The 15,976-nt window shown below is 54.7% G+C and overlaps 6 protein-coding genes across 6 annotated transcripts; 3 read left to right on the top strand and 3 right to left on the bottom strand.

Annotated features, from left to right (window-relative positions):
* Positions 1–504: 504 nt before the first annotated feature.
* Positions 505–2,359, top strand: DICSQDRAFT_179845 (uncharacterized protein; the record flags this gene model as incomplete). Its single annotated transcript, XM_007364507.1, has 5 exons — positions 505–1,520; positions 1,578–1,883; positions 1,938–1,955; positions 2,007–2,110; positions 2,180–2,359. The coding sequence occupies 4 exons, from the start codon at positions 505–507 to the stop codon at positions 2,107–2,109; spliced, it is 1,443 nt and encodes a 480-aa protein (XP_007364569.1). The 3' UTR covers position 2,110; positions 2,180–2,359.
* A 296-nt stretch (positions 2,360–2,655) lies between these two features.
* On the top strand, positions 2,656–4,106 carry DICSQDRAFT_168891 (uncharacterized protein; the record flags this gene model as incomplete). The annotated part of the gene is made up of 2 exons (XM_007364506.1): positions 2,656–3,950; positions 4,022–4,106. 2 exons carry the CDS (start codon positions 2,656–2,658, stop codon positions 4,104–4,106), a joined length of 1,380 nt encoding a protein of 459 aa, XP_007364568.1.
* Positions 4,107–5,967: 1,861 nt separating this feature from the next.
* DICSQDRAFT_154379 (uncharacterized protein) lies at positions 5,968–6,900 on the bottom strand. The gene is made up of 3 exons (XM_007364505.1): positions 6,507–6,900; positions 6,174–6,448; positions 5,968–6,115 (listed from the first exon to the last, which is right to left on the bottom strand). The coding sequence occupies exons 1-2, from the start codon at positions 6,807–6,809 to the stop codon at positions 6,179–6,181; spliced, it is 573 nt and encodes a 190-aa protein (XP_007364567.1). The 5' UTR covers positions 6,810–6,900; the 3' UTR covers positions 5,968–6,115; positions 6,174–6,178.
* A 139-nt stretch (positions 6,901–7,039) lies between these two features.
* Positions 7,040–8,093, top strand: DICSQDRAFT_179844 (uncharacterized protein). The gene is made up of 3 exons (XM_007364504.1): positions 7,040–7,088; positions 7,149–7,415; positions 7,474–8,093. The coding sequence occupies exons 1-3, from the start codon at positions 7,071–7,073 to the stop codon at positions 7,870–7,872; spliced, it is 684 nt and encodes a 227-aa protein (XP_007364566.1). The 5' UTR covers positions 7,040–7,070; the 3' UTR covers positions 7,873–8,093.
* Positions 8,094–8,574: 481 nt separating this feature from the next.
* Positions 8,575–11,371, bottom strand: DICSQDRAFT_103879 (alcohol oxidase). The gene is made up of 9 exons (XM_007364503.1): positions 11,266–11,371; positions 10,692–11,201; positions 10,474–10,634; positions 10,314–10,420; positions 10,051–10,255; positions 9,796–9,987; positions 9,324–9,739; positions 8,827–9,261; positions 8,575–8,765 (listed from the first exon to the last, which is right to left on the bottom strand). The coding sequence occupies exons 2-9, from the start codon at positions 10,898–10,900 to the stop codon at positions 8,673–8,675; spliced, it is 1,818 nt and encodes a 605-aa protein (XP_007364565.1). The 5' UTR covers positions 10,901–11,201; positions 11,266–11,371; the 3' UTR covers positions 8,575–8,672.
* A 297-nt stretch (positions 11,372–11,668) lies between these two features.
* DICSQDRAFT_135470 (uncharacterized protein) lies at positions 11,669–15,084 on the bottom strand. The gene is made up of 11 exons (XM_007364502.1): positions 14,752–15,084; positions 14,543–14,699; positions 14,128–14,475; positions 13,866–14,060; positions 13,730–13,808; positions 13,320–13,681; positions 13,211–13,249; positions 12,505–13,140; positions 12,028–12,427; positions 11,909–11,978; positions 11,669–11,847 (listed from the first exon to the last, which is right to left on the bottom strand). Exons 1-6 carry the CDS (start codon positions 14,763–14,765, stop codon positions 13,626–13,628), a joined length of 849 nt encoding a protein of 282 aa, XP_007364564.1. The 5' UTR covers positions 14,766–15,084; the 3' UTR covers positions 11,669–11,847; positions 11,909–11,978; positions 12,028–12,427; positions 12,505–13,140; positions 13,211–13,249; positions 13,320–13,625.
* Between the last annotated feature and the right edge of the window lie 892 nt (positions 15,085–15,976).

Genomic DNA, 15,976 nt, shown 5'->3' with positions numbered 1-15,976 from the left:
CCCGCGCAGTCAACAGGACTTCTCTTTCTGCGCCTTCAGGGCGTCTATTCCAGAGAACTTCTCACCAGCACTGGCACTGGCAATTTGACGAGGTTCCTCGCAACACTGCCCATACACAGGTGCGCATCCCTCGACAAAAATCTTGGCTGACATCTGGAAGCTATGCAATGCTACTCTGCTCTGTACGTGTAGTGGCGACTTTTGAATGCATTGACGTAGTACAACACTGCTTTACCTGCGGTCTGGAAGCTCAGTGTATTCACGAGATACGCTGCTCCTTGGCGGTCATGCCGCCCATCCTATGCTGCCTCAGAAGCACTGACATGAGGCCTTCCCGGTGCCATCGATGCTCGACGGACTTCGACTCGCCCCTCCGACGCTTCTCGCTTTGTCTTAGTCCTATAAGCACCAGCTCGCCTAGTACTCCCCCGCTTCGACTCTCGAGCACGCCCTTCACGACCTAACGATCTCCCTTTACGCTACCCTCATCCTACGGCACCATCCATGCCTGTCATCCCCACGGAGCCATTGCGGCGCTCTACCCTCAACCTCGACATATCCGGAGTAGCCGGTTTCTTCGGCGGAGATGTCGCCGTGTCCGCCATGGGGACGGTGAATATCTACCAGGGCAGGAAATGGCTGGGCTGGTATAACATGCCAGGCAGCTACGAGATCGCGAAGCGGTATGGTCGGCTTGCCCGATCACGCATATGGAGTGGTCTATACCCAGGAGGCCATGACGAGCCAGCCGTCCTCTTCGAACTCGACGGGACCGTAGGTCCCAGGTATCGAGGAGTGTACTCTGGTACGGTCATGGCCAAGACAGGGCACATAGCGCGACTGGTGGTGTCCGAGAGCAAAGAGCTCCCGCAACAGACCTGGACAATACCGGCAGGTGCGCGCGAGACTTCGCCAATCGCCGTGACGATCGTCGACTTGCACGTTGTGCCCGCAGAGACTATCGAGCCCCATATCATGACAAAGTGGTCCGCTTCCGCCTTCACCAGCGCTCTATCCTGCATCCCAATGCTTGCCTCGGCGGGGACATGCATTGCGTGTGCCTTCGTCGAAGATTGGCTTTGTTTCGCTATGATCGCGATTGGCATGTTTTGCAGCGGGTTCTCCTGCTTTGTCATCGGATCTGGCACCTTCGCGTTCAGACACCCCAAACCCGCCCAGGGCGCACCCCTGGGCGATGGCATCTTAGACGACAACAACCATTTTGTAATTCTGCGAGGGGAGGAGGGGGCGGTCAATCCTATCACCAGAGGGGCCTTTTCGCTCACATACAGAAGCGCACCCGACTACAGCGATATTGGCCTCAGCTCCCTCTTCCTCACGTTACAGTTCCTCGTGCAGCTACTCGTTGTCCCCCAAGGCACTATCTTCGGCCAAATCATGTTTTTGTCGTCTTTAGGCGTTTCCTGGCTTTACAACTCGTTCCTGTCTTCCTTGGATAAAAGGAGTATCCAACGCCGCATTCTTTTCAAAGACGTCCTCGGGAACCCGAGAACGTACAAGTACGTCTTACCGACAAGGACGGCTATGGCCGTCTTTGTTTTGCTTGTACTTGCTAGGCCGAGGGAGCCGTCGTCGCAGACGGAGACCCCCGTGGCATATGGAGAGAAGACGGCATTATCGAGCCCTCGTGCAGAGCAGGAACCCCTAGGAAACCTCCTGAATGACCTGCTTCCCAACGACACGGAAGTTTGGACCACGTGGAAACGTGACCTTCTGGTCAAGATCGACAAGCATGTCGATGACCTTAGGCATATTTCCTTCGACGCTCCCGTCCCGTCTGCAAAGGAGAGCGCCGAGCTTCTCGACGCCCTGCACAAGGATTCCCTAGTCGCGCTCGCTGCCTATCAGGCTTACCGAGAGAAGTGGGTACAATACCTTTATGCGACCATCGCGTCCTCAGCTAACTTATCTTCCAGGCTGGAGGAGGACGCCAGGTATAGCTTATAGACGTCTTTCTATCCGTGTATGTTCTGATGAATCCTCAGGAACTCAATGGAGAGTATAGATGGGAAGCGAACGCCTGAACGCAAGGACAGGACGTCAACCAATACTTTCTCGGCTATGGAAATGGGGGAGCTCCAGGTGTGAGGTACGTCAACAGTTAGCTGCCTACGGGAGGGTTCTTATTTATAATCTGTCTGTCTCACGGTTCCTGTAGCCTTCCAGTGGTCGCACGCGCGTGCATACTTTCGAGATGCATTCTTACACATACGCATCGGACGTTGTTGTCTTGGCTACTAGGCAGTGCGCTGTCACGGAAACATTGTGAACTATGTATCAATACTTACCAGCTAAACGCACACAACGCTGTATTTCTGTACTTGAAGTAACGATTTCCGGAGGCTCAAGGGATATGAGAACGATTGGCGGAGGACTCTTTGAAGTGATCGATGCTCCCGCGATGAGCCAGGTGGCGGTGCATAGGCGCTGACCAAGAAGCCGCTCGGATCGGAAATTGGACAAGGCGCATCTGTCCGCTTCTCTTGGATGGTTCCCTGTTGATGGCCAGCGACGTCTGCCAGTGCCTTGTTCAGCGGCAATGCTTGCCACTCATTCATTTTCCCCTCGCCGGTCCTCCTCGTTCCTTTCTGTCCGTTTGTGCCTCATCTGAGCATCCATAACTTGTCCCATGCCATGCCGCAGATCCCGCTCAAGTCTTCGACCATCAACCTCGACATCTCTGGAGTCGCAGGTTTCTTCGGAGGCGATGTCGCTGTCTCCGCTATGGCCACCGTTCACGTCTACCAGGGGAGGAGATGGCTGGGATGGTACAACTCACCAGGGAGTTACGAGATCGCCAAGCGGTATGGACAGCTCGGTCGATCGCGTTTCTGGGACGGTCTCTACCCGGGTGTTAACGTCGACCCCGCTGTACTCTTCGAACTTGACGGCCAGAATGGTCCCAAGTATCGTGCAGTCCATTCCGGCACTCTCATGTACAAGACAGGACATCTCGCCCACCTCTTCCTCCAGGAGTGCAAGGATATTCCGCCCAAGAACACGCACGAGCTCGACGAGGAACTCACCAGAGTGACAACCCCCGTGTATGTCACCGTCGCTGATCTCGTACATCAGCCCCCGCGGGAGGAGTATCCTCGCCTCGTCCGGGACACAACCAGTCCTCTTGCGTTGATCCCCATCCTCGCTTCTTGCGCAGCCGCCGTTGCCTGTGCCATCTTCGCGGACTGGTTCTGCTTCTCAATGATCGCACTGGGAATGGTCAGCAGTGGCGTCTCTTGCTATGTCATCGGCACGGGCACTTTCACGTTCACCCATCCAGAACCTGCGGATGGTGCCCCGCCGGGCGACGGCGTTCTGGAGGGTGGAGATGAGATTGTCGTCTTGAAGGGTCCCGAGGGATGCATCAACCCAGTCACAAGAGGGCGCTTCTCTCTCAAGTACACCGGCGAACCACAGTACCATAACATTGGACTATCTTCGATGCTACTCACTGTCCAATTCCTCGCGCAGTTACTCATAGTACCACAGGGAGAGATATTCGGCCAGATCATGTTCCTCTCTTCGCTCGCCGTCTCTTGGATGTACAACTCGTACCTCTCCTCGCTCGACAAGGAGAGCATCCAAAGGCATATCCTTGTAAGTCAGGTTCTCAAGTCCCCGGTCATGCGCAAGTACAAGCTCGGGACGAGGACTATCATGGTCGTCTTCGTCTTGCTCGTGCTGTCCCCTGCCGACGAATACGCGCTGCGGAAGGTCATGGACGACTTGCTTCCGAACGAGACCCCAGTCTGGCGACTCTGGAAAGCGACCGTCTTGCACGAAATCCGGAATGTCACCCATAACATCGTCGAAGGCTCTGGCGCGTTCTGGTTCGACCTGTCGGTAGGCGATGGCTTTGCGCCGAGCGACCGTAAACTCCTGTCTACTCTCTATCGAGATGCGGCAACGGCTTATATTGCATATCAAGAGTACGTGTCGACGCGTACCCCGAATAGTATTACCTTGTTATTGATTACAGTTGCCGTACAGATTGTATCAGCGCGGGTAAGGTAGTCGCCCTGGACTCGATCGTAGAATCTGTTCTCATGCCCATCTGCTCCGCGACTCAGACCCCAGACTTCTGATTGGATTCCACCATCTGACCCTCCGAGTCCTGTCGATCCGTCCTCAGTGTGACTGCCATGACTCTCCGATTGCTTGTCAGGGTTATCTGTGGACCGCATATGTACGTCTTGCTGGCTGCTCTAGGTGCTCGTCTGCTGGTGCTCACTGCGGTCTGCCTGTGCCCTAGCTTTACTATCTCGAAATCTACCTGTGCCAAAGCTATTCAACTTTCAATGCGTTCTTCTTGTACAACTTGAATCACCATCTGCATCCATACTGTTACAGCTGGTTTCAGCTCGCTTGTCGCGAGAGCGCCGCGCCGCGTCTCGCGCATTTGCCTGTTTTTCCCCTCTTAAGCGCCCCCAAAGGAACTTCGGACGACGATATCTCCTCGACAGCTCAATGTAACCGCCTCATTCTTGCATATTCTAGCTCAGGATTACGACGCGCAGGGCACGGTGCTGGTTTCAAGTTGGCCGCTCGTATATCGGACGTTCCGCCCGCCTTCGGTCGATTTCACGCCGTCTTCTGCATCCATCGCACACATTTCCTCAAAGGTCACATGGAGATACCTGGAGAGCTCACTGGAAGCCGTTGGCGGATGTTACGGAGGGCATATGGCGCAGAAGAGGTCCATGAGGTACGTTTTCTCTGTTCTGCGAAGGGTTCTGGCACATGCCTAGTATACCACTCTGTCGTATATCGCCAAATCCAACACATCTTTGCTACAAAACATGTCCCATATGTCCACTGTAAGCCTACAAACTCATGCAATTGTGCCGGTTGCCAATTGTAGTGTTCTACAAGCTCTCCTTTGCAGCTCCAATCTACCCACTTCGTCTGTTCGTCCCTCCTACTCAACAGTGACTACATGGCCCCTGATCCCTTGCAAGACCACAGAAATTATGGAGATAGCTCACGAATTCATGGTGTCTGGTGCTCCCCGAGAGCACTTTGAGCTGGCCCAAGAGGGTTGCCACCCGAACCCACTCTATGGTGGACGCGCTTGTCTCTGCACGTCCCGGCTTTTGAGACAGAGCCCTCGGTAGCGTCTTGTCTTAACCATTCCGACAGTTTCCGGGAGAGTACACCATACCATTCAGCCAACAACGCTGTCCGAGTCCAGTAGGGAGCTGGAAGAGCGGGAATGCCCAGAAGTTGGTAACGTCGGGTTGGCACGATTTCAATGCAATACCGTGCCCTGCGCGTCGTAATCCTGAGCCATAATACGCAAGAATGAAGTGGTTACATAGAACTGTCGAGGAGATATCGTCGTCCGAAGTTCCTTTGGGGGCGCTTAGGAGGGGGAAACAGGCAAATGCGCGAGACGCGGCGCGGCGCTCTCACGACAAGCGAGCTGAAACCGGCTGTATGCACTACGTAGAATCCACTCAACACCTGTATCGAGATGTCGCTTTTGCATTTGCTCCATTGAGACCTCCGCCATACATTGCGTACCGTCATAAAACTCATCGCCTATCGGACAGTTACGTACTGCAACGCATCGTCAGGAACTGTTTCGTTCCAACATTGTACAACTCTTACTCCATAGGGACCTGTACGCATATCACATTTATCGTACCTAGATACATTTGTACCCTGCCCAAATTCACGGATTTAGTCGATTGGTATGTCTTTCAGCAGCGTTGCTTCATCTAGAAGCGTGCTAGGTGAACTTTTGGTGATGAGGCTCACCCGGCTCCGGAATAAACGACGAGAGGAGTGCACGATCAACGCGCATAGCCCACGAGTCATACTGGTGTCTCTGTATCATCGCAGGCAGTGCGGCGCTGTTCGGTCTCATGCCGGCACATCCATACGAGTCAACCTGATGCGTCAAAGTGTTGAGCGACCGCAACTAGAGAGGGAAGGTCGTCCGGACGGTTCTCAAATGAGCAAGCCATTGGTGAATACAGAAGATACCGGGCAGCTACCGGCAGCACCCTAAGATACATCATATACACGGAGCACGATGAGACATGGGAGTTTACGAACACTGGAGCCGCATCACGCGGTCCGTCACCTATGACTGTCGCGAAAACATGAGCAAGGTTTAAGACAGGTTGCACAAGAGAAGCGTTACTGACTCGCGTTAATCTTCCACTGCACGTCGGTAGACCTGAAGTTGCGTCCCAAACCGGAGATTCTCGATTTGGCAGTGTTTGCCATCCTTCACGATACGAAGATCAACTTGATGCTCGTCCTCCCCGCGTCTCTCATGTTCGTGATACCAGAGCAGTCGTGGACCCCTGTGTGGCAGCGACTGATATTCGACTGTCTCATGGAACCATCGAACACAATATCCAAGCCGCCATTGCCCCCCTATCCAGCCGAACATGGCAGGTTCTCGAATTCGGCCAGGCTGTATCACGGCGTAGGTTAATAACAGAACACAGGGAGCAAGATTGCCCCGCACTCACCCATGGAGGCTGCCAACCGGGTTGTGAGGGTCCTTCGTTCCAGACGTAGAGGCACCAAATCCACACAGGAAGATCTACCCATACCTCATGGAGAGGCCAACCATCCACGTCGGGATGAAAGGCTACGCGAATTTGCGGGATGAGGAAGGTGATACTTTGGGCGATTGCAGTAGCTCGCTGCCTCAATTTCGGGTCGACGCCGGGTGGAAGATAGTTGAAGTAATGTATGTCTGTGGTCCTTTGACCGGGAAAACGTGTCCCTTCGGAGCCCAATAAGCCAGTATAGGTCTGAGGGACGTTCATAGCAGCGAGTTGCCTCGGGATCCAGCCTCACGGTCACTTATTTATTGAGGCTTTGAGAACGATAAGCGAGAACAATGGGAGCGATGACAATGGGAGTGACGACAATGGAAGCAAGAACAATAGGAGAAGAACAATGGGAACAAAAAACGGGGGCTCGAAAAAGACGCACTCCTTTGGCGTCTATATTCGAAGCATTCAACTCAGACGGCTAATTCGAACTTCGATTGCTACCGCCATCTCTATCGTCTCCTGCGTGTCATCATGCCTCGCACCTCTCTCGTGGGTATAGTTGTATGATTCTGTCACGATCTCGGGGTATTGACTTGGTTGATGTTGCAGCCTCTCACTCCCCCGAGCTCTTCCCCTCCGCGTCCTCCCACACGTGGATTGGGTTCCCAACCACAGCCACTCCCGCCAACCTTCTATAAGGCCGACGAGTATATGGTGCAACGATACCCAGGCTTCAAGCCTATGACCGAAGCCGAGCTCCACGGCTCCATCAAGATGGCTTTCCAAGCTACTGACGAAAACTTGCATACCTACATTGACGCTATCAATAAACGCGTGGAGGAAATGATTGCAGGTCCCGGGATCCGGACGATGGGGGTGAGTCATGCGTTCTGTCACTGATGTGTTGCTTATTTATTCACATCCTACGCTCCAGGTGAAGCCGCAGTCAGACGACAAGACCTTCTTCGTGCGCATCCCCGACTCCGAGTATGCGATCCGTATGTGGGATGGCGGGATGGACTTCTACCGCCAGTTCTGCCTCGATTTCTACGACACTCGTCGACAGATCCCTGTCAATCTTCCTGAGGGATTCGCCCTTTGGTCGTCGCCGTCGAACGTACAAGGCATGTACACGATGTCAGGCCCACTCGTTTCGTGGGAAAGGGCTATGGATTGTAAAGACTTCCCCGACGGGGAAGAGAAGTGGAGTGTTCCGGAGGGCATGCACATCACCCTCGTGCGAGCAGACCGTCCTGAGACTTTCACGTTCATGGTGCCTGTTAGGCAGTCTGCGTATGCCGTACCTGTACAACCTCAATATGGGAACCTGTGATGGGCACGTACGTTTGTTGTGTATTTGTATCTCCCCTCTTCATGATATCGAATGAACAAGGCGTTGTCGTCTGACCATTGCGAGTGATTCTCCGCTAGTTGCCGAGTTACGACAATGCATGAACAGCTCGCCTTCGTTGGCAGCACAGAAAGCAGGACGTCCTTGGTAAGTATATCAGCCTCATAATGCACGTTTCGCCTGACGCGGCGGAGAGCATGAGCATTGCCCACATACAGACTGGTACGCGAAACTTATCTTTGCGTCATTGCCGTGTCAGTGACGAGGAACGCAGTGACTTTTGTAACGTCCGCAAAGTGGACACCCATGTCCATCATTCCAGTACTTAGCATGAACCAGAAGCACCTGCTCCGCTTCATCAAGTCGAAGATGAAACGTAGCCCACAAGTACGTCAGCTTTTGTGGGAATGAATCGGTCGTCTCAATATGTTCCCTAGGACGTGGTGGTTTTCCGCTGATGGGCTAACCTGACTATATGTTAAATGGGTCGTGGACAGCTAGCTTGACGCGATAAACTGGCTCCAGGCAGCCGCTTTCCGTTGGGCTCTTCGTGTGGCTAGTAGCTAATTGTGTTGATAGCCGGCAGATACTCATAACTTTTGTTTGTACGCACATCATAAGAGATGCCTATGAAATATTCGCACCAAAAATGTCCCTTCATCACAGATGAAAGTCTCATAAAGCACAGAGTAACCGCCTACATACATATAAGAGTATTCGGAATGTACCTTAGTTCGTTCGTATCAAGACCAGACCCAAACTCCAGATGGACCTGGTAGCTTTCAGCAATAACGCCTTCCATCTTTAATCAGATCCGCAGCACGCTCCGCAAACGCATACACCACTGCTTGTGGATGCGATGCCGGGATGTATGGCTAGAGAGATACAAAGTCAGCGACTCGGACAGATGCCGCATGAGAATTGAACAATACTCACAAAGACGCTTGCATCGACAACCCTCAGGCCCTTGGTCCCCTTGACCCTCAAGTCGGGATCGACCACGCTGCCCGTGTCGTTACATTTGCCCATCTGAGCAGTGCCCGTCGGATGCCACACGGTCATGGCCCGCGCCCGTGCCCACGCATCGACCGACTCGTCCAAGTCCAGATCCACGTTGGCGAAGTCCCCCCCTTGCCCCGTCACGAAGCCATCCCAGGTCTTCGCCGAAAGGAAGTGCGCTGCTGAGCGTATGGCGGCTCGCATGACATATATATCCAACGTCGTGTTGAGGAATGCAGGGTCGATGAGGGGCGAGTCGAAGGGGTTTGCTGACGCAAGCGTGATGCTGCCCCTAGAAGTGGGGGATACGAGCACTGTGTCAACAGTTATGAAGTATCCGGTTGGAGGAGCGGTTGCCGCCACGTAACCGTCCTGATGTGGGGGATGCGATGTCATCGAGATGTCCGCGGAGCGTACGGCATAGTCTAACTCACGTCAAAGAGGAACTCGTACTGCGCCGCAGTGGGGCCTGCGCTCGGGTCTTGCGCCGTCTTCCAGATTGGATCATCTGTCGGTAGCCTCAACCAGCCAATGTGGTTGAAACCGTTGCCGGTCATCGTGCCTAGCCTCTTGTCCTTCCATTCCTGCAACAGCTCATTGAAGAGTGTGCTGTTCCGTACGAGATTGTCATCCGTGTCGTCCTGAGCGGCTGCCACGCTGTACTGGTTGCCCACACCAGGGTGGTCAGAGAGATTCTGACCAACGGAGGGATGGTCGACGACGGTTTCGATACCAAGAGAGGAGAGATGCGAGGAGGGGCCGATTCCAGAGAGCATCAGGAGCTGAGGCGTGTTGACAGCGCCTGCGGATAATATCACTTCCTTCGTCGCATTGAAGGCAAAGACAGGCGCTTGAAGCACTCCTGTCAGATTCGGCATCGGCATCAAAGCAGAAGGATTTGCGTACATGTGCTCGATTGTGCGACTTCGACGCCGGAGAAGACTGGTACTCCAGTTACGTTATCGTGGCCACTTCTGAGGAGCCTCGTTGCGACCGTATTGACCAAAACGTCCAGGTTGGGCCGAGAAAGTACCGGTCTGATATAAGATGAAGATGCGCTTGATCGCATGCCGTTACCCGTTGCGCTTTGGGCCCACCCTAACTCAACACACTAAAGGTCAAATTACGAGATACAATGCTAGATGCAAGATATATGCAGACCGATTCCCAAGGGGTGACCAGAGTTCATGTCTATGTTGAAAGGATACTCATCACTAAGTTCTTGTGTGGTATTGATCACGTGTGAATCTATGGGGTATGGTGTATTATTGACTGTGATGTTTAGAGGCCCGCGTGTGCCGTGGATTTGGATGTCGATTTGACCACTGGTATTGTGATGGTCAACAGGCGGAACGAAATGTTCGATCTGGATTTGGGCGTCAGAGAAAATCAAACTGAATGTGTGCGGTGTAGGCAATTCTGACCTTCTTGAAGTAAGGCTCGATGGCATCCCAGGACCACCCATCATCTCCACTGACAGCGGCATACCTGTTGAAGTCGTCTAGAGAGCTTCGTGTCCAAGCCATGATGTCTGCAAGAATCACCTTGTGAGAGACTGTCTGGAAAGGGCGGCGCGAGACTCACTAATGCTGGAGCTACCGCCAAGGACATGTCCACGTGTATACGCGATGGCCCTCCCGCCTAACCCTGTCTGAGGGACCGTCGTATAGTTCCAGTCGTAAGTCGTATTGGGCTGCAGCTCAAGTGCAAGGTAGGGGACTTCAATCTGCAACACTCCTTCGTCGCTGCAGATGCAGTGCTTCAGATGTATGGCCGGCACTCAGTGAACGTATGCTGCTCACCTCGGACCAGCTTCAAGAAGCAAGACATTAGTATGCGGATCCTCCGAGAGCCGACTTGCGACGACGCTGCCCCCGGGTCCGGCGCCCACGACAACATATTGGTACTGTTTATTCGTAGGCACGTCGGCCGGGTTGGTGAAGAGTGCTGCGCTTGTCAGCTCTAGGTTTGCTGCCAAGGCAAAGGCAAATATCGCAAGGTTCTTGCGCATGACGAGAACGGTTGTGAAGTAAGATGAGCTATCCAGGGTTACGACACTCTCTCCGGTATTAAAACTGTTGGAGCAAGCGACCGCGACCTGGTGCTGTGCGAGTAAGGATGGTACGATTGATGATGACTAGCACCTGGTGAGCCAGATTACCTGAGCGTGGTAGCTAAGGGAGGCGATACCGGAGCGCCAGGGGGAATCTTAACTATAGGCTTTCATCGCAGGGTCCGCTCGGAGTGTGGCACTAGAACACGTTCGGAGGATGCAAGAATGTTGGACAGCCATCCTAAATGCTAGGAGGACACTGCAGTATGTGATTTCAGTATGGCTAGAAGACTTTGCGCAAGTTTAAACGATATGAAACTCACGCTTAGAAGTCGGCATACGCGCCGTCGCGTCGCAGGTCTGAACCACATAGAGGCCCGCAGTGATACCCACAGGGCGGGGCACTGCATCGCTGCGAGATATGTCATGACAGAAATAGCCCAGAACATGAAACGGGTGGCTGGAGCGGCTTATAGGAATCCTTGAGCGAGGTCGCGCGCGGCGAGCAGGTCGCCCGACGCTTAAGTTCACGATCAAGGTTAGCGGAACCATTTTGAACAGATGGCCGGATTGCACAAGCGTCACACAGCTGTCACGTTACAGATTGTGGCGTTGAGTAGAAGGAGCGCCGACACGGAGTGGCCACTGGCTCGAGCCAATACTAATCGTCTCTTCGACCATGTCCACCCGTAGGCACAAACGACGACGCATCGACACTGACTCAGATCCTGTGGCTTCCGAGCAATCCTCGGCATCCCCGCTGCGCAAGCATCCTACAGAGCAGCAGATCCAGAATGGGCCCGAGTCTGGTCCCAGTGAAGAAGCGCCGACTGACGAGTTAGACACAGAGGCGTTCGCGAAGGAACGCGACATATGGGATGCTTTCAGGGAGGAGCATTATGAGTGTGCGTTCCTCCTTCTCACCTCTCTCGACATAGCTTCCCTCAGCCGTCATTGTCGTAACAGTGCTCGAGCAGCTGCCCATATCCATCCATCGCGACTTCACCCTCATCCAGGAGCTTGACCAGCAAGCCCAAGGTCCGTCTCCTTTCGAGCGCCTAAAATCCAGGCATCTGACGACGTGCAGAGTTGACATCCAATCTCACTCCTACCATCCTCAAGTATATTGCATTGCGAAGAACATTGGCTGCAGCGTCGGACAAGCCGAATGAACCCGCGCCTACTGAGCATACACACGAGTCCAATGGCGCTCTAGACGCAGATGGCTCTGTGGTGGGCCCGCAAAGTCCAAAGCCAAATGGGACCACAGTGAATGGTAAAGCGGACTCCACACCTCCTGCACCTACCTCGGCAGCCACTTCCAACAAAGGTCGCACACCCTCAATCTCCTCAAGACCACTCTCTGTAGTCGCGGAGCCCTCGCAGTCGACTCGCGAACTCTTGACCAGCATGGCCCAATCAGTGGAGGAAATATCCCGTGCGTCTGTCGAGAAGCAGTACTTGGCGCAGCATGTCTGCGACCTGGTGAGTACACACATCCCCCTTTTCAGCACGTGTGTATCGCTCCGCGGATGGTGTCTCAATTGACACCTCGGGGGCAGGTTGACCGGTACATTCGTGACCTTGACCGTTCTATCAAGGAGCAAGAAGCTTCCATCTCCCTCGGCCTTCGTCCTGGGACTCATCCAGCTTCTATCATCCTTCCGGAGCTTGTAGTTCCACAGTTCAAGCGGACCCGAGCTGCTTCCAGTCCCCCTCCTCTCGAGCTTGACGCTATCGAAGACCCCCTGCGTATTGAGATCGCCGTCGAGCCTCACACCGAACCACACGAGCCACAGGCCCCGGCCCCGGCGGTGGAGGAACCCCCTACTTCCTTTCCGCTACCCCAGGAGGCGGAAACCGAAGACATCGAAATCATCGACGTCACTGCCGAGCCGGCTGACGGGCCAGTTGCGGAGCCTGCCGAACGAGCCCCTTCGCGTGTAAGGAGGGGCAGGAAGCGACGGAAGAGTGCCAAACCGAAATCCGAGAAAACGGCGGAGCCAGAGCAGGTGACTCCCGAGGAAGAGAACGCCGCACCTGAGGGAGAAAGCGAGACAGCAGCCCGTCCTCAGCCCCCACTCATGCTGAAGATCCCCGCGCAGTCCCAGGCGGCCGCACCCATACTCCCCGAGGGAGAGCCGCCAGACCCGGACGAGCCACGTTACTGCTTCTGCAACCAGGTGTCTTACGGCGACGTGCGTCCTGCTGTGTATACGTCAACAACGAACCGCTGACAGAGATCCGCTTCTTCTATGTAATCCCTAGATGATCGCCTGCGATAATCCGACGTGCGCGAAAGAATGGGTGAGTGAGCGTCGGCGCTGAGCGAGCGCGTACCTCGATTGCTAACCGAGTCTCGGTTTCGTTTGGACAGTTCCATATGGGCTGCGTGGGGCTCGTGCGCCCGCCGAAGGGAAAGTGGTACTGTCGAGAATGTGCCGAAATTGTAAAGAAACCGAAGGGTAAGAAACGCGCCCGGTAACCTCTCCTGCGACCTTTCGGCGGATGTGCAGAGTTCTTGTCAGGTATATTTTTCTCTAGGCTCCTTGTCTTATGGACCCTTGGGTCTGTTGTATCAGGTTAGACAGTACTTGTACAACGTGGGTATCACTACATGACTATACACCAAGTAATGCAATATTAAAGTAAGGGAATAGGGGAACAAGAATAGGACAATTCGTCAGGTACTCCTGACCTGCATGCCGAGCTTGTTCGCCAATGTCTCCATGTATACCTCTAAAAGCCAGTCAGCCGGGGCCTCGATGACAGTCATGTCATACGTACCAGTCTCATGCCGGAGTTTCCAGTACTCGGTCAACAGCTCGTTCAGCTCGGCTTGACTCGCCTTCATGTGCTCGGCCATCTGTGCAGACCTGAGTACTAGTGCGCATAGAGTCGCGCGCCTGCAGCGAACGCTCACCTTGCGCTCGATCTCGTCGGCTTCCGCCCGCAACTCCTCCACCTGTCTGTCATTATCCCGCCGCTCCACCGCCATCTCCTCGTACTCGCGCTGCAGTCGTTCGATCGTCTGCTGACTAGCGAGGCGTTTGTCTTCAGCGTGCCGCTGCGCGCGCTCCAGCTTCTCTTGCGCGTTTGAGAACTGCTTGTGGACACGCTAGCTCGCGGAAGCACAAGCCGTGAGCATCGCCAACAGCGGACGAAGATTGCGGAGCATGACTAACCTCGCGCCGCATGACGAGCTCCGCGCGCTCGCCCTTCTTGCGGTCTAGCGTATCCCTTAGGTCCCCAAGCTCCTTCTGCGCGCCGTCGAGCGCGCGCATCTCCCTCTCGATAGTCTGCAGCTGCTCCACGCAGGAGCGCACGTCCTTCTCTATATTCAGCAGGGCCGCGATCTTCGTCTGGAGGTCCCTGGTCTTGACCTCATTCGCGGCGACGGTGCGCTTCTCCTCCGCGGCATTGTTGCCCATGGTCTGGATGTCGCGCTTGATGCGCTCGGGGGACTGCACGATGCGCGAGCGTGTGCGGGAGATGTTCTCGGTGATGGTGTCAATTTCGTTCGTGACTTTCTCCTGCGAAGATAGGGCGGACGGGTTGGCAAGTGCGACATGTGTATGTGGTACGGTCGGCGAATCGTACCTTTTCAGCGACGAGCCCCGCCTTCTCCTGCTTGAGCCCCTCCACGTCCTGCAGGAAGCCCATCTGCTTTTCCTTGTACGTGATGACCTGCTCCATCAACGCAGTGTTCTCTTGTCGGAGAGCCTCACACTTGGGCTCGTCTTCTGCTCGTTTGACCCTGGGTCCGACGTTCATGCTAGTCGCATGCCTACGCATATGAGTGTACTCACTTGAACTCCTCCATCTTCACCTGCAGGTCTTGGATCTCCTCTGTGACTGTCTGGCGTTCTCTGATGACTGCGGTAGACTGCTCTCTAAGGCGATTGATGAACGCTTCGCTCTGCTCAGAGAACTTGATGAAGTTGATGAAGGCGGAGAATATGGAGCGTGTGCGGTCGGGGTCGGGGAAGTAGAGGTCTTTGGAGCTGAAGTCGTTGATCTTGGCCGCATTTGCGAATCTTTGACTGTGCGAACCGTATAAGACATGGGATATGCGCAACAAGATACGTACCTACACATGGTAAAGCAGCAGATTCTGGCCGAGTGCTTGCGAGTAAATGTCCTGTCTTGGGATGAACACACACGCTTGAACACGCTCGTAGTAGACTACATACCGGGTTGTCAGAAGCAGCCAACGACTGCTCCATGGCGCTCTGAAGCGTTTCGAGCGTGATACCGGTCACTTGTTCTAGACACGCGCTGTATACGCCGAGGACGAAGTCGGAGGTGGGCCGGGCGACTTGCTCGGGACTGACGGAGTAGCCCCATCCTGTGAAGGCATCGACGATCTCGGCGACGGACATGGAGGGGAACCAGAATTTGCTGGACATGGTGTATTGAGGGAGCAGGAGGAGGAGGACGGGTGCAGCCACCGACGCGGTTGTTGTCTGATTGGGTGCACAGCGGTCAGGTGACGGCTTCTCGCGACGCGACGCGGTGGCTGGGCCGATCCTCAATCATCCTTTGCTCTCCGCCCTTCCCGTCCCAGGCCTCCCGGGCCTTCCTCCCACCCTGGATGCCCTCCACGACCATCCCTCCACCGCCGCATGTCCCGACCCCGCAACAACCTGGACGAGCTCCAGCGGAGGCACGTCCTTCCCCCAGTCTCCAGTCCCACAAAGCCCGCCACTCCTCAGACAGGCGGCAGCAAGGTCAGACCCTTCTTCGCAGGTCTCTGCCACTCATTTGACACGTCTGTTGCACAGAGTAAGTTCAAGCCGGCCAAGTCTATCCCCAACTCGACCCCTACGACTGGCACAGGTACGTCGGTGGCCTCTCAGCCCGTCAGCATCTCTACTCATTCCTCCTTTGCAGACAAGAGACTGGGATCCTGGTCCACGCCAGGGTTCAACAAGAACAAGCCACCTCCTCTCAATGGCCCCTCCGCGGCCGACAACAGTGTCTCGTACATCGACGTCTCCTCTACAGAGACCGTTTCTGTGAACACGTCTACGT

The sequence above is a fragment of the Dichomitus squalens genome, assembly GCF_000275845.1.
Source record: "Dichomitus squalens LYAD-421 SS1 unplaced genomic scaffold DICSQscaffold_9, whole genome shotgun sequence".
Taxonomy (NCBI): domain Eukaryota; kingdom Fungi; phylum Basidiomycota; class Agaricomycetes; order Polyporales; family Polyporaceae; genus Dichomitus; species Dichomitus squalens.
The sequence above is the reverse complement of the archived record's forward strand: the minus strand, read 5'-3'. Positions and strand labels throughout refer to the sequence as shown.

What these genes read in the sequence shown, in the direction of transcription:
- DICSQDRAFT_154379 (XM_007364505.1), bottom strand. Translation starts at nt 6,809, where the DNA reads ATGAACGTCCCTCAGACCTATACTGGCTTATTGGGCTCCGAAGGGACA. An exon ending in CCGGTTGGCAGCCTCCATGG is followed by an intron (nt 6,449 to 6,506) that starts GTGAGTGCGGGG and finishes GCCGTGATACAG; the next exon opens with CCTGGCCGAATTCGAGAACC.
- DICSQDRAFT_179844 (XM_007364504.1), top strand. An exon ending in CCGGGATCCGGACGATGGGG is followed by an intron (nt 7,416 to 7,473) that starts GTGAGTCATGCG and finishes CCTACGCTCCAG; the next exon opens with GTGAAGCCGCAGTCAGACGA.
- DICSQDRAFT_135470 (XM_007364502.1), bottom strand. An exon ending in AGCTCGTCATGCGGCGCGAG is followed by an intron (nt 14,061 to 14,127) that starts GTTAGTCATGCT and finishes TCCGCGAGCTAG; the next exon opens with CGTGTCCACAAGCAGTTCTC. An exon ending in GAAACTCCGGCATGAGACTG is followed by an intron (nt 13,682 to 13,729) that starts GTACGTATGACA and finishes ACTGGCTTTTAG; the next exon opens with AGGTATACATGGAGACATTG.
- DICSQDRAFT_103879 (XM_007364503.1), bottom strand. Translation starts at nt 10,900, where the DNA reads ATGCGCAAGAACCTTGCGATATTTGCCTTTGCCTTGGCAGCAAACCTA. An exon ending in AGTACGAGTTCCTCTTTGAC is followed by an intron (nt 9,262 to 9,323) that starts GTGAGTTAGACT and finishes CCCCCACATCAG; the next exon opens with GACGGTTACGTGGCGGCAAC. An exon ending in TTGTCGATGCAAGCGTCTTT is followed by an intron (nt 8,766 to 8,826) that starts GTGAGTATTGTT and finishes GTATCTCTCTAG; the next exon opens with CCATACATCCCGGCATCGCA.